This window comes from Notolabrus celidotus, chromosome 3, assembly GCF_009762535.1.
Source record: "Notolabrus celidotus isolate fNotCel1 chromosome 3, fNotCel1.pri, whole genome shotgun sequence".
Classification (NCBI taxonomy): domain Eukaryota; kingdom Metazoa; phylum Chordata; class Actinopteri; order Labriformes; family Labridae; genus Notolabrus; species Notolabrus celidotus.
This window is the reverse complement of record NC_048274.1, coordinates 22603031-22619165: the sequence shown is the minus strand read 5'-3', so window position 1 is coordinate 22619165 and position 16135 is coordinate 22603031. Positions and strand designations below refer to the sequence as shown.

Below are 16135 nucleotides of genomic sequence, written 5' to 3'. Positions count from 1 at the left end.
ACATTGTAGATTAAAACTGAAGACATCAAAACTATGAAATAATCTGGTTTTGCCATAATATGGATTACAACAGTAGTCAAATGGGGCTATCCATTGTGTACTAACCCTACCTCTGAACAACACAACTGATGGTCTCAAACACATTAAGAAGGCAAATGAACTCTTGACAAGGCTCATGTTAATCAGAAACCATTCCAGGAGACCACTTCATGAAGCAGACTGAGAGAATACCAAGAGTGTGCAAAGCTGTCATGAAGGAAAAAGGGGGCTACTTTACAGAATCTAAAATATGAAACATATTCTGCTTTGTTCAACACTTTTTTGTTCATTAAATAATTCCATATATGTTCTTTCAAAGTTTTGATGTCTTTGGTATTAATCTACAGTGTTTCAAATAATTAGAATAAATACAAACCCTTGAATGAGAAGGTGTTTCCAAAATTTTGACTGGTAATGTAAGTATTTTTAAAAGGAAGTACTCCAGTACTTTAACTCAAATAATAATTTGACTGAACAACTTTCACTTGTATTGTAGTAATATTTGACCTGGAGTATCTATACTTTGACTTAAGTAATGAAGCTGTGTACTTTGTCCACTACTGATTATCTTCAGTCAATCAAATCAGCTGTCAACTTTAAATGAACATTTTAAATAGTAAAACATTGGTGTCTGAAAAGTTTCCTCACAGGTTGAAGATTTTTTGAATTTGATTTTTCTGAACTTTTAGGTGGACAAAAGGAAAACTACAAAACTTCCAGCCAAAGTCTGCGGCGGTGCATCCTGGGAAATAAACTAACATGGGTACGTGAAACCATGCAGGGCTTGCACGTCTCTCCATGACGAGAGATGAACAAAAACTAACGAAATCACTCTGAAGGTTAGAGGCACCGTTTCATCCTGGACATCGCACAGCTGAACGGCGGCTCCGCGGACTGTACGCTGCTTTGACGGGTTGCCTCGCCTTTCCAGGTCGGTGGGTCGCTCGGTAGTGTCGGTGGGTCGGACACCCGGGCTGCTACGATGCGTGTCCGCTGCTCCACGAAGCTCCGTCGGGGAAGTGAATCTTTCACCGGATGATGGACAGGAACTACCCGACCTCCAGCTTTGCGGACGCGCTGGCTGCTCCAGCACAGACCGTAGCTTCATGGGCCTATGACCGCAGCACGGCTAGTGTCAAGCCCAGGTAAATGATGAAGTGGGGGGCACATTCCTAAGGAAATATCGGTGATGGAGGGCCTAGTTTGTTTTGGAGAAAAGTGAGGAAGTCTGTGCTGTAACTGGGAACAGTGGAGGAACTGGATAAACCCGGGAATTTTTATGGGAGTCGGAGAAGATCTCACTTTCTGTCTCCCACCCTGCTAGTTTGTGCTAGCACACCGCCTCCTCAGCATGGCTCTGTACAGAGTTACACAAACTACTAGAGGAATGAGTTTTGTACGTGTTATAGGTTAACCTGCTAGGTAGCTAAAATGAGCATTGAACACGCCGCTTTACTTTACTTCCAGGGGCTCGATACAGCATAAACAGGAGAGGTAACTAGCTTCCAATGCTAGTCATGTCAGTCATGGCACTTCAAATTAGTGGTATTTAGCTGGTGTGTTGTTACCTAAGAGCTAAGGGTCGACGTGTCTAGTCAGTACGGATGTGTGCCATGTTTTTACTTCTGAAAGTGGCTGCTCCAATGTTGTCTTTGACATCATTGTAACATTAACTTTTGCAAACACAAACCTGCGTGAGTTAAACTTAGTACTCAACATTTTCATTTCTACAGACTTTACTCACAACAAGTGGTATCTCTTCTTAGACTACTTACAAAAACAGCAGATTTAGACTGTACTCCTCGTTATATTATTTACAAACACCCAGCTTAAGTCAGCTAACACTTTGCCACATTTGACAGGAAACACTTCCCTTTAACAGGCAGAAACCTGGAGCAGGACCAGACTCCTGGTTAAACAGCCACCTGCCACGACTGTGTAGGGCTTAGAGGATGGAAAGAGACAAATAAACTGAGCAATAACAAAAACAACAATAGATGAGACAGATTTAGGGTGCTGGCAATAATGCAACACTTATATAATAATAATAATCATAATAATAATAATAATGATAATACACTTTATTTATATAGTACTTTTCTTAAAGCTGCTGTGAGGAACTTTTGATCTATATCAATTTTGGTGCCCCATTGTGGACAAAGTGATACCTCTTGTTCTGTACATGCAAAAGTAGTGTTTCAACAAAAACCTCACCCTGCTTTCTTTTAACAGCCAGATGTATCACTCAATGTGATTATTTGCCGTGAAAACAAACTAAAAAGGTTGTTTCTAAAGCCAAATGCCAATCATGTGGTCTGACACCTACCCCCTCAGAGTGGTTTAAGGCATTAAAAATGACAACAGAGAAGGTATCAGTGTTGTTGTTTATGGTTTTGTTTGCTTTTGAAGGTCATAAAGAGGCATCAGTTTTGGTTTCAGTCTGTTTCTCAGCTGGTGAAAAACTCCTCATAGTGCCTTTAACAAGTTCACAAAGTGCTTCACAACAAAAAAGCAGGGAATTACAGAGCATAAAAAATGGTGCAAACAAGACATCTGAATGCAGAGCAAATTCAAGAATTAGGGGTAGATAAATGCCTTATGAAAATGTTTTTAGTGAGGATTTAAAAGCAGTTCAGGTTGTGGACTGTCTAATTGTCAGTGGCAGGGAGTTCCACAAACTTGGAGCTCTGATTGAAAAGGACCGGTCACCTTTTGTTTTAAAGCGGGATCTTGGCACAACCAGCAGAGATGCATCCACAGACCCGAGTGGCCGCTCAGGCACATAGGGGGTTAAAAGGTTGCTTCAATAGTTTGGGGCCTGTCCATTAAAAATGTACAAGTAATCAAGAAGTCTTAAAATCAACACGATAAAAAACTGGCAGCCAATGTAGGCTGGCGAGGACAAGAGTGATGTGTTGATATTTTGATGTGCCTTAAAATCCGAGCGGCTGCATTTTGCACTAGTTGGAGTCTGTGGAGGGAGCTCTGACTGATATCTGGGATATATGGGATGTTAGCTGGAACAGCAAAGTATAACAATTGATGGATTAGTCTAATATTAACATTAGCAACTATAAAGATGATATGTGGAGGACTGATAATGTTAATTATAGAGATGAGCAGCTCTAAAATTCACACTAACAGTTTTAATGATAGTAAGTGTAAGGCTCTAACACTTCTGTTGTGTAATGCTCTAGTAGAAATGCATTATATTATTGGCGTAGTTAAAGCTTAGAAAGTTAGCCATCAGTATCAGCAGATATGAAAATGTTTGTCGTATACAGCTGTCAAAGTGGCGCATTCATTTTACAGGCGATATAACACGTTATGCACGCCATCAAGCTTCAGCATGTTGGCTGTATGTACGGAGGAGCCAAACCACACTCCTTTCACACCACCAGTTTAATTAAACTTCCCAAGAACCATCATCCTGAAGCACCTAGAGTTTCAGGAAAGTAAGTGCAAAAACTATCGAAAACTCGTCAACAGCCTCTACTTCAGTCATTTGACAAAGCTAAGAAGTATGGCTGGTCCAAATGTAAAAATAAAGCTCAACAATAAAGTAATTTGATTAATTGCTCTTGCCATCTTTCGACGTAGTTGAAGAAGCAGGCTCCCTTAGACTAATGGTGTACATGGATTAGTGTCGGTAGCAGGACTGGCCAAAATGAGTTCAACAAAAACATGTATCCCAATGTTCTAGTACTTATTTAAAACCAAAAGACATAATTTTGATCATAACATCCTAGTATGTGTTACAAAGAACTCAGACTGTGCTCATGAGCATCACCAAAAGTAGCTGCACTTCAGTCAATCTAAAAAAAGTAAATAAATACATCAGCAAATGATGCAAGGTCGAGCCGATGAAATGTGGTGCTGCAGTGAATTATTCCACAGGAGTGAATACTGAACCCTGTTGCTGTGTGACATAAATCATAGCATGCTGCAATTCAAACAGTTAGACAATGTAGTGATTACAAGCACAGAAAAGCAGCCTTAGGTTATCTCAGTTGTCCCCTTGTCGTATCAGTGTTACCCAAATAGCAAGAGTTTGTAGCTGTTGATGCATCAGTGCTGAAGAAACAAACTGATACACCCAAGCAACCGTTTGTCTATTAAAGGCTTTTAAAATCTAAAGCAATACAGTACAACAATTCAGTTATAAACCATACAGATTATTATGTTGGGCTGACTTACCCTGATATGTATCATTGAGGGAGTTTGCAGTCTTGTTGTAATGGACTCTATTACAAGTAGAGATTCCCAAATGTTTTAACAATTCCATTGACAAACATGAGGGTGGAGAGTATTAGAAACACATTCAAATTAATGTCATCCAGTCTCATCAAGAGGCTGAGGAGTTTATTCTCAGCTTGGCTGTATGTTATGTCAGTTTTTCTCAGATGAATAGTCAAATACCAAAGGAGCGTTGTATAACAGAACATTTCACATCTGTGTATGTAAAAAGGACAAGAACAAGCTGTGGATGACACCCTCTCTGCTCTGAGTCCTTCCACAGATGTTTTCCTTCTGGCAAAAAGGGAACACTTTAGGTCAGACTGGCTGCCTCTGATTAGCCTACCTCTGGTTTTATTTCTGTTTGGAATGATTTTCCCAGGAGAAGCAGAGAGTCATATGTCAGATATTATGTTTTTTTTCCCCTAATTGACATTACCATAGCACGCCACACAGAGCAGAGCAGTGCAACAGTGACTGGTGAATGTTACGATTTGAGTAAAATAGCACAGTTTGTGTTGAGTCATGTTATCAATATGTAGCATACTTTTAACATAGCATATTTCTTTGAGCCATCATGGCATTTTCTGCAAATAGGGTGTGGGCCTGCCTCAAGAGTATGTCATTGAAATAAGAATGCTGTGTTTCAAGAAAAGCCATTTGCTCAGCTCATACATAATTGTGTTGCTTCACTGATACCGTTTGAAGAGTACAGCTTGAATGTATGTGTGTTATGTGTTTATGCAGTTCCAGTTATGGTGCAGCACACCTTGATGCAGAGCTCCTCCAGCGGCAAAGCTACACTTCTGCCCACCAGCTTCCCACCTACACTACATCACATCTCCCTGCTGCAGCAGGTGAGTACTTCAGTTGAAACTGTGTTTCTTTGTGTATCAGATCACCCAAATTAAAGATCATTCATGTTGTCATCTACCGCTCTTTGCTATGCTGATTTTTTTTTAAGTTGGTATTAGGGATGCACGATATTGGATTTTTTGCCGATATGCCGATATTTTACAACTCATTTAACCGATTACTGATACCGATATTTTTTTGCCGCACACCTAATTGCAGAGATCATCAATTCTCTTCTGTATTGGGATTAACATACAGTATTATGGTGATACTCTGATCACATTTATTATGTAATATTAATTTCTTGTGCAAAATAAAAAAATACTTAATACTTAAAACTGCATATTTATTTATGACAATTGCTTTCAAATAAAATTTATACAAAAAGATACATCCTACTTAAAACTTGGATGATGCTCTCCCTGAGACAATCATAACAATCCCCACAACCAGGGAAAATTTGGTCAATTTCACATTTGACATAGTAAGTAAACCTGACCTCTGTTCACAGGGAACATGTGAAAAGCACAACTGTACAGCAATTAAACCCACATTAAATAAAATGGTTTACTCTTTGACAGTAAATGTGCCTAAATTAGTCAGCTACATGTACCTTACAGACTGCTGCTTAAATTCAAATTTAACTTAAAACATGAGCCCAACATGTGTGCAGCAGCCCATTATTTTATCGGTTGATTATATCGGCGTGTTAGCCGATAACCAATTGTTCATTTTAAAGTCAATATCGGCCGATACCGATAATGTGCTGATAATATCATGCATCCCTAATTGGTATGCCTTGGTTATTTGGATATAAGAATAGATATTCAGAAAGAATAATACAGGTTTTCTATTTTGATATTTGGGAGTTAGAAAATATATATTGAGTCTTTATGTTGCCTATAATAGTTATAGATATTTTTGAGAGCTTTCCTTTAGATTTGCTCCTGAGAAACATTTCAGAATACATCTTTAACATTTGTTTACTTCATTTTGTACGCTGCCCAAAGTAATGACACTAACGGGAAGTATCACCTTAAACAGTTTTAACAAGCTTATACTGAATCACTTATTTTGTCTATGTGATGTAGATGGTCTAACTCGTATCCTTCTTTTCCTGTCTTGAATCCTAGGAGCACTTGACTCAAGCAGTAATACTTCTGAGACCTCAATCATGAGCTTCCTGTCGGCCATGGAGTCTAGAAGCCTTCAGGCTGGTCCTGTTAGTGCCTCACTGCTTCCTCCTTTTAGACCCCCGTCATGGCCTGCTGGTGAGAAAACATTCATATATATATGTATATATATATATATATATGTATATATATATATATATGTATATATATATATATATATATATATATATATATATATATATATATATATATATATATATATATATATATATATATATATATATATATATATATATATTACACATACACGGTTTACACATTAAAGGAAACAAAATTAGAAATCAAGCCGTTTTAAACAGAGGTGTTTTGAGTTGTGATTTGAAATGGGGGAAAGAATCGATGTTTCTGAGTTGAGGTTGTAATGAATTCCAGAGACTGGAATACATTTCAGTGTATGACATTTATTAAGCTTCTCTAAAGAGAATATTATGCATAGAATACTGTTGTGCACTAGATCAGTTAAATCTGCACATTTACCCCCCATTGAATGAGCCATAGATGAAGGAAAATCATGATAACTTGTCAATTTATTCATGATTTGAGTGATTTTGCGTCATATGATATGATTAAGTAGTGTTATTGATGTTTTTGAAGCAGTTAGTATTAGCTTGTTGCACATTCAAGTTGTTGGAATTAGCTGGAAAATGAGCGGAAGACTTATTTGTCACAAGTGTTGTCACTTGCACACAGGTTCAGTTCTTTCTGCTTTTATTGCTCCCTACACTGCAGGTACCAACTCCTCCACAACAGAACTGTATTTGACCGGAGCCCTGCCTTCTACTGCCACTTTCCCCTCTCCTGCTACTCTGTCGTCCTATCAGCACACTGGTGCCTACCCTCCAAGGAGTTATGCCACCAACCCATCCTTGGCTCTCACGGATCCTGCCTTCAGCACTTCCACCAATGGCCTGTTTTCTCACCATGACCCCCTCCTCCATCTCAAACCCAGCCAGACTGCACTGGCCTTCAATCATCTACCCGCCCCTGCTTTGAGCTCAGCTCTGCCTGTTCAGTCCTCCACTTATCGCTCTGCCCAGGAGTCCGCCCCCCACCTCCTACAGCCTCAGTTTAGCCTGCTACCCTCTACCCTGTCTGCTCCTCATGGTGCTCCACAGCCATATGGAGCAACAGTTTTCTCAGGCTCCATTGAAAGAGCTCTTCAGCGTGAATGTAGTGTGATTAAACACCACCAGAGGCCTTCTAGCAGCCAAACAGCCTCAGAGCAATTGCCTGATTCAGAGCACTCCTTACAGGGATACTTTAGCTCTGCTAATGAAGGGGATGTGTCCTACCAGCAGGACCCGTCCCGTCAGACACCAGTGTCCTGCAGCCCTTCCACAGGCACAGATTCCTCTCAAGGGGTCAATCATGCTCCACAACCCAAATCAGACTCAGTTACTCAAGCTTATTCGTCCACTTCTTTGCCGAAGGCTGAAGACTGTTCTTCCAAACTAGCTCAACACTCTGCAGGCGGTGAAGAGAGTCACAAACACTCTCAGCACCTTACAGCAGGGTCTCCGGAGCATTATGCCCCCCCAGGTCAAAAACAGAGCTCTGTGATTGCTAATCAGCAGACGGTTCAGCTCTCCAACCTTAGTCTCACTCAAACCTACATCACCCCTCACACCCAGTCTCAGAGCTCTAACACCACATCCAACAAACTCTCTCCCCTTTACAAGACTCTGCCTTCCCTCTCCAGTCAGTCGGACAATGTTGCATCTGTGAGTCAGACTCTAGTTTACTCCTCCAGTCCTGGGCTAAGCCAGGAGCAGCAGATCCAGTATGGAGCCCAAGTCCAAGGCTTGTGTCAGGGGAATCTCTCAGAGAGCTACCCCACATCCCACTCTCAGGGTGCCTCAAATGTGACTTTTACATCTCACTCACAAGGGCAAGCCTCGGTATCTCTGTCCCAGAGTTACGCCACAGGACAATCTCTTAATCAATCCCTTGATTCACCGTACCCATCCACCTGTGTGCAGAGTCTACCCACATCAAATTCTACACAGGATTACACCCTCATGCAGCCTTCACTGGAGGGGAAAACACATAACTCTCTGTCCCATCAGCAGACAATGCCACACAAATATGTCATGTCTTCACAGTTGCCTACCTACTCTTCCACTGCTCAAGCCTTACAAAACAATGTTAGGTCCTCAATCCAGGACATTAAGCCAACATATGGCAAACAGAAACTTGAAGAGCTTCCCATCCAGGACCTTGAAGCTCTCCAGCAGGCATCTTTGGAAGCCTCTGCTGCAGCTAGCAATATGTCAGCTCATAACAATGTCATCTATGTTGTGTCAAAAATGGATGATCTTTACAAAACGCAAAGTGTTATAAGAAGCAATTCACGTTCTGAGGAGCAGCACATGGGGCTGGGCCAAGCAAACACAGCACAGGTAAAGGATGACCGGACTGTTTCTCTGAACCAACAGCATGTTCATTTAAGCAGTACCAATGGACACGATACAAACAACACAAAAACCACAAACTCTGGTATTATATCCTCACATGTGCCCCTTAGCTCAGAACAGCTCAAGCAGCACTCTCTTCAACTCAAATCTCCTGATCCACATCAACAAAACCACCTGAATCATAGTCAGTCTCAGAGTCAGACCCCTGCTTCCCACAGCCAGTTCATTACTGTCCCTAGCACTCAGGTTCTCCTCGAGCATAACCAGATGATTCTCCTCCAACAGCCCCTCCTCCAGCATGCTCAAAACACTTCTAAGGTGATATCAGTGCAAGGTATCCAACACGCCCAGGATTTGGGCCCTGTCCACGTCCAGTATCTTCAGATGGATCGAGAGCTGCTGGGTGCGAGTGCCACTGAAACCCATAACCAGCAGGACACAGTAGTGTCCGAGCAGAGCTCGGGGTGCCCCAATGCCTCTAAACACCACTACAGCCAGTCAGTGAACCAGCAACCCAACGATGCCAAGAACCACTTTGCCCTCAACTCTATTTGCTTCCCTGACTCAATGCTGCTGGCTGATGACAGGAATATTTTGTCAAATGTTGATGACATCCTGGCTGCCACAGTAGCGGCCTGTGGCGTCACACCTCAAGACTTTGTCAAAGCTACATCTTCTGCTGAGGCTGAGATGGCGGTAATGGCAAGTCCAGTTGATTCTAAGGGACACTTCCAGACGGTGGATATAAGGCACATGTCCCCAAGTTTCACCAACACCAACTCCCACACCATGGCCATGACACTAAATGGAGCTCAGATGGCTGCAGACTGTCAGAGTCAGTCAGTTCACCACAATAACAGCTCTGACCTCAACACAAATGGAGATGGAGGGAGCTCTGAAAATGACTATCACATAGCTGGGCAGGTGTATGACCCCTCAGGTCTCCAGAGCAGAGTGAAGGGGAATTTAAAGTGTATTAAAACAGAGGATGGCCTCATGGACAGCCCAGGAGGGGAAGACTTTCTAAAAAAGAAAGCCCGCTCTAAGTCCTTAACCAAACCAGTCTGTCCTGAGGAGGACAGTGGACAGGCCAAGCAGGCCAAGCGGAGTGGACAGGCAAAGCGGCAAAACTCCAGAGGCAGTGAAGTCGGCTCGCCATCTTCCACACAGAATGTATACGATGGTTGTCCACAGCAGGAGAGGATCCGGCAGAAGATCCGGGAAGTAGAGGAAAAACAGCCAGAGGTCAAAACTGGCTTCATCGGCTCTTTCCTAGACTTCATCAAATCTGGCCCCAAACAGCAATTCTCCCCAAGTCCTACAAGAACCATTAGTCGACCCAGAAAGCCCTGCCCCACGTACAAACCACCGCCGTGTACTTTGCCGTCTTTGCCTTCTAAACTGCAGACTCTGCCAGGGCCTTTGATTCCACAGGAGAGTCAAGGAGTAAGCGCTCAGCAGAAACGCCTGGAGGAAGATCTACAAAAGAACTTGGAGACTTTGCCATCGTTCAGTTCAGATGAAGAGGAGAACACTGGGAAGAACCAGGCCCTGAGAAACAGCATTACATCAGCACTTTCTGCTCTGGATGAGTCCACGGATCGGAAAACCAGGACAGGTGAATTTAACCCAAAGACCTGTCAATACTGCAATATTCTCACAATGTGAATATTATTGAGAGCTACTGTGATTTGTTAGCAAGAAACTTAATTGCCATATCGCTAGATAATCCATAAATCATTCCAAGTAGAGTCAACTGTTAGCCTGTTCTAGGTTCTTTATGTAAGCATTAACTGCTTTTGCTATTTGTTAATGCAAAGCCTTAGGTCTCAAGTTATTGGAAGGATAAAAAACAGTAATCTGTGCCTGAATATCTGATATCAGTTATCCTGTTAACTGCTGGCTACTCTGGATGCTGCAAAATATTGGCTGTTGCCCGAAAAGGCCTAAGTGTCATCAGGCTATCGCTGATGAGCTGAGAGATTGAACAATGAAAAGGGCATTCACAGCTGTGATACATATCTCTGGTATGCCTTTTCTATCTCAAGAAAAGGCAATTCCTAAAATAATTTTACCCCAAATTTTCAAAATGTATTCTTAATTCACAGACTATCTTCTGTGAAAATGTTTTTAGGATGTAATGAAAACATAACTTCCGCCATCAAAGCAATGAAGTATTGAGGTGGGAAGTGTCCTGTGAATGTTCAGTGGATAATCATGATTCAAGTTAACAAAGGCTGGACATTGTCATTTGTCTGGAATCTGTCCCTCTCGTTAGTCGTCAGCTTACGTTTTTTTTTTTGTCTCTTCTATTTTTACCACTAAGCCTCTCTCTGTGATAATCATCATTTTCATGTTTCTCTCCAAAACCGTTTTTCCTCAGCACATTCCTATATTTGCAACCCCTCTCCAGATAACCTCATCCCTGGTTCAATGATGAAGCCTAACCAAGTTCCCACCATGCCACTCCCTGTCACCGAGGCCCACTTGTTGCAAGTTGCTGCTCCTATACAGACAACAAGTGCTGTGCCAAGAGGGACTCCCTTTGTGCCTAAAGAGGAGTCCAAAGAGACCCCTCCTGGCCAGCTTGCTGTGAGGCTGATGGGTGTGGCCATCGAGGGACTGACTGATGAGGAGCTGTCTGACAGCGGAGGGGAGGGCATGTACAGAGAGAGGGATGAGTTTGTAGTCAGGAACGAGGACATCGAGAGCTTAAAGGTACAGAAATGGACATTTGATTAATTGACATTCACGGTTTGTAAATTGAAGCCGTCACTGATCCCTGTACTGCATTTTGTTATGTGCATATGCCCAGGTAACAATGAGAGAAGGCAGTGAGCCTCCAGCCATCTGGAAAGTCCAGAAGGCTCTGCTGCAGAAGTTTGTACCTGAATTGAGAGATGGGAAGAGAGTCTTCTCAGCCACTAACAGTGTAAGCTAGAACACCAGTATGAATGCGTGCACCAAGAGGTATTTGACCCATCAATTTCTTTGTCATTCTATGACATGTTTTTCTTGTGTGTGTGTGTGCAGTATCTTGGATACTTCGGTGATGCCAAGACCATGTACCAAAGGGTGTACGTGAAGTTCTTGGACACAGTTAACAAAAGAGAGTATGTACGAGTTTGTAGTCGGAAGCCGCGCTACAAGCCTATGAACTCCCTGAGGTAAGCTAACGGTATTTTCTGGTTTAACTATGCTTTGATTTCAAACACTGCACTGAAAATGTGTCACTGTTGCTCTCCCTCTCAGGGGTGTTCAGGTGAAAACGTTGCTGGGCTTGACAGCAGCACCTTCCTCAGTGTCCCCAAGCCAAAAGCCTCGACCCAAACAGCTCAAGCCGCGGGCAGAGCCCCCACCCAAGAAGAGGAGGAAATGGAAGGAGGAGTTCTCACCTACTGCCTCAGGGTCGTCTGCAGAGGAAGGTGGTGAAGACGATGGTGAAGAAGACATTTGACTTAATAAATTCAAAGATATACGTTTATGTGATTGTGATCTTAATCTCTTCCTGCCCTGATCTTTAACATCTGTCACTCACACACACACACACACACTTTTAGAGTTGAACCCTCCAGTGCCATTTGCTTCACGTCTCCTCAACACACGAACCATGAAGGAGACGTTCAAGAGTTTCGTGGAGCTGCTCATCAGTATTGCCTTAGATGAAGATGTGATCACAGCACTTGAGAGGGCAAACGGTGAGCGAGCTAACTCTCTGGGTTGTCAGTATTCCATTGAGCTATTGCCTTGATAATAGACCAGAAAGTATAAGTTTTAAGTTGTAGAAAAACTAACTAGTTCACTCTTTTCAGATGAGCTGCTGCTGCCACACATGAAAAGAGTGGACGGGATGATCACAGACAACAGGAAACGCCTGCTTCACAAACTGCACATAGGGCAGGTCCTAAAGGTGGGAATGTTTTTAAGTCTTTAGATAAAGCCATGGAAAGGTAGATTTTTATATAATAATAATAATAATGATAATAATAATAATAATGATAATAATAATAATAATGCATTTTATTTATAGGCACCTTTCTTGACACTCAAGGTCACCTTAAAACATTAAAACAAACAGAGTTTAAATAATAAACAGAATATAAGATACAATTTAAAATGTTTTAAGTGAATGGACAGTGGAGTTGTGGTCAGATGGAGTAAGCCAGTATAAACAGATGAGTTTTGAGTTTGGATTTAAAATGTGGGAGAGTGTCAGTGTTACGGAGGTCAGGTGGGAGAGAGTTCCAGAGCATGATAACAAGGCGATATATATGTGATGAGTTTGCTTAAAAACAAAAATAGTTCTTAAGTAACACATCAAGCTTAGGAAGCTATTTTGGGTGTTTGGTAAGCTGAGACTATAATTACGTCAATATTGAGTCAATGCAATCTTAAGTCTTTGTTTCATGTGTAATCACTCACAGAAGGTAAAGGAAGGCTAGGGGAAAAATACCCAGACTTTGATGACAAGAAACAGAAGGTTACAGAACCTTGAGTGTGAAATAAGAACCTGCACTCACTGTCCTGATCTGTGTCTTCCAGACGGCTTTAGACAGTTTTCCCGAGATCTCAGTGGTGACTGAACTGAAGAAGGATGGGGAAACCCCGGCCTTCAAGGTGCGTCTCAGTGGGAAGGCTTACAACAAGAAAACCATGAAACCTTACAAGATGCCCAACAAAGTGCCACAGGTAAGACACCTCGAGTTTTACAATGCACTCTCAATGTCTCACCAGTAGAGGGCACTGTGTTACTGCTTGTGCTTCTCATGTTTCCTGTATTCCATTCAGGGCTGATGCCCCTTTTTGCCTTTCCTGTTTGTTGTTTCTGATTACATAAAAAAAGAAAATAGGATGCCATTGAAAGTGTTGAAGGACTTTGCATGTTTCATTTCTAGGAGTACACCGTGGACCAGCAGAAAACTCAGTGGTTCTCTCTGTACCACTCTCTACAGCACTACAAGTACCACACGTACCTCATGTGTAAGGATGAGGTGAGACGTCATTGCTGTCATGCTCGCCTTAAATTGAATTATCTGTTTTATGTCGGCATGGATTTTACCCTCTGATGAGTAATATTTTGCAGGTTTCACTCCAGATGCTAATTATTCTGGGGCACTTTTCTGTGTTACCTCTCTTCTAATACATACCTGTTTGTGGTTCTGCTGTCCAGATCGCATCCCTGCGGCTGCAGGTGGGGGACCTGGGGCAGGAGGAGACGGTACAGAAGTGTCTGCAGAACGGGGCGTGGGTGGAGGGGCTCTTTGATCGCTTTGGAGAGCTGATCAATCAAGTGCAGCAGGCCTGCCGTTGATCCAGCTCTGCTGAGCGTGGTTTTAAAACAAGAAAACTGAAACATCTTAAAATGAGAGGATGCCTCCAGCAGAGCAGGATTGAGTGGGTCCTTCCAGCCACAGAGAGATTTGAATCAGGGACCTGTCAGACGATGTGCCTGAAGACATTCAGTGGCTAGTGGCCTATCAGTGGCTGCAGGTGAACAGCGGGATAGTTGATTATATCCAACAGAAAGCAGCAACTTGATGAGCAGGACAAGGACTTTGTCCTTGGAAGCATTTTGGGAGACTTCCACTTCATGCCTCTCCTAGTCTTTGTAGGTTTTTGTAGTTACAAGCCCACTTTTTACGGGCCTTTTCATAGATTTCTATTGTTTTTGTAATCTTTTTTGTTGTTAAATGCCAGATTATAACCCGTGAGTATGCACTAGATAGAAAGCAGTTGGTATAGAAAGTAGTGCACAGCAAATAAAACCACAGAATTCTGATTGCTTACAGTAATAACAAGCTTTCATCAATCATTTGATAAGTATACTCACACAGATAGGTTGATTTATTGTAAAAAGAAAAACTATATATTATATATAACCGTAGCTATATACTGTTTGTAAAGCATCCATTTTAATAATGGAGCACAATCTTATACATAATGTACATTTTGTAAAAAAAAAAAAAAAACAACAACAAAAAGGCAGAGATGTGGGAACTACAGCAGTCCTTTTAGTAATTGTTTACTTCATGTAAACTGTGGTTTCACTTCTGTGCTTCAAACAGCCCTTAGCTTTTAAGAAACGAGTTGGTGCCGTTCCAGGACTGTTTTCTGAACTGTGTTAATCAAACATTTATTACCTTGGCTTATCAGAGGGCAAAATGAAAGAAATAAAAGTTGTCTTTATACTCTTTTTCAGACATAGCCCACATTTTATGACAAATAGATCTATATTTTTCACAGAGGTAAATATTGTTATGTTATCGTGTTCATTATGAGACTGTTTTTCATTGTTTTTAATCACTGTTTTCCCAAAAGGACTCTTTATAACTCAATTACAAACTTTATGCTATCAAAAATAATCTTGTTCTTTACAGATGCAGTTTGTAAATAAAGAGCCGCATGTATTAGTTGATTTGGGGGTTTTTTTTCTCCTTTGAATGAAAATCTTTCAAATGATCTCATGTGAGAGGCATCAAATTTAAAACATGCTGTATTAGCACAAAAAGTTGTTTCTACAGTTCACATTAGGTTTGGAGCTTCAGTATGTTGTTGCTTGGTAACACTTGCAACATGTTATTACTGCTGGATCAGTAGAATGTAGAAATGAGCAATACCTTTGACATCATAAAAAGAGAAATACTTTTTTTAAATTTTTTTATCATTTTCTTTTTATTAAGTTTTTCTCTTTTTTAACAACCAAACGTACATACATATGGGTCCAATAGGATGACATACCATTCTGTAAATAAAACAAAACATAAACATGAAACAAAGACAGTGGGAGTGCAGCGGGGACAGAGCAACATATCTCACAACTTGTGAATGCATTCATTGTCTATACAAGTATCCAAATAAACTTTATGGGTATGTAGATACTAAATATATACTCTAAACCGTATATTGTCAATACTAAACAACCCAGCATCCTCAGACTACACTTGAGACCTAAAGAAATAAAACATAGGTAAGTTAAGGTTGTAACCAAGCGGCAACCTCAGGTCTAAAAAAATATGAGTCCAATGCGAAAGTGCCAAAAGCTGCAGTTCATCAAGGATCCGCCCGAAGCTGGCCCCGGCAGTACCAGAAACCACATACACACCAATTCAAAAAAGCTGATCTGTACAGTAGAAACAAACATGCCCACAGCCCGAGAAATAACATTTTAATAGAAAAAGGTCCCTGAAGTGTAAGTAGGCTACAACTAGAGCACTACACAGGTAGTGTTACAGGCTGATCCAATGCTTCGGTTGTTTGGTACATCAGAGGGGTTATTATTGGCATGTCTTTGGTGTTATTTCAGTTAATCAGTTAGCAGCTGAGGAGGTGTTTATGAAAGAATAGTTGGTCAGTGCCAGACATATTTATCATGGCTCTGTCGATGTGTTTTCACTGATG

General features: G+C 41.5%; 1 protein-coding gene across 2 annotated transcripts; it reads left to right on the top strand.

Moving 5' to 3' along the window:
- Window positions 1–776: 776 nt before the first annotated feature.
- qser1 (glutamine and serine rich 1) lies at window positions 777–15152 on the top strand. Of its 2 annotated transcripts, none has more exons than XM_034680157.1 (13): window positions 777–1184; window positions 5023–5132; window positions 6264–6401; window positions 7053–10355; window positions 11151–11455; window positions 11553–11669; window positions 11771–11904; window positions 11990–12177; window positions 12298–12435; window positions 12550–12647; window positions 13280–13426; window positions 13633–13728; window positions 13908–15152. In XM_034680157.1, exons 1-13 carry the CDS (start codon window positions 1075–1077, stop codon window positions 14046–14048), a joined length of 5025 nt encoding a protein of 1674 aa, XP_034536048.1. In that variant the 5' UTR covers window positions 777–1074; the 3' UTR covers window positions 14049–15152. The 2 variants fall into 2 exon arrangements, with proteins under 2 accessions (XP_034536048.1, XP_034536047.1); XM_034680156.1 differs by having other exon boundaries at window positions 787–1184; window positions 11121–11455.
- Window positions 15153–16135: the final 983 nt, after the last annotated feature.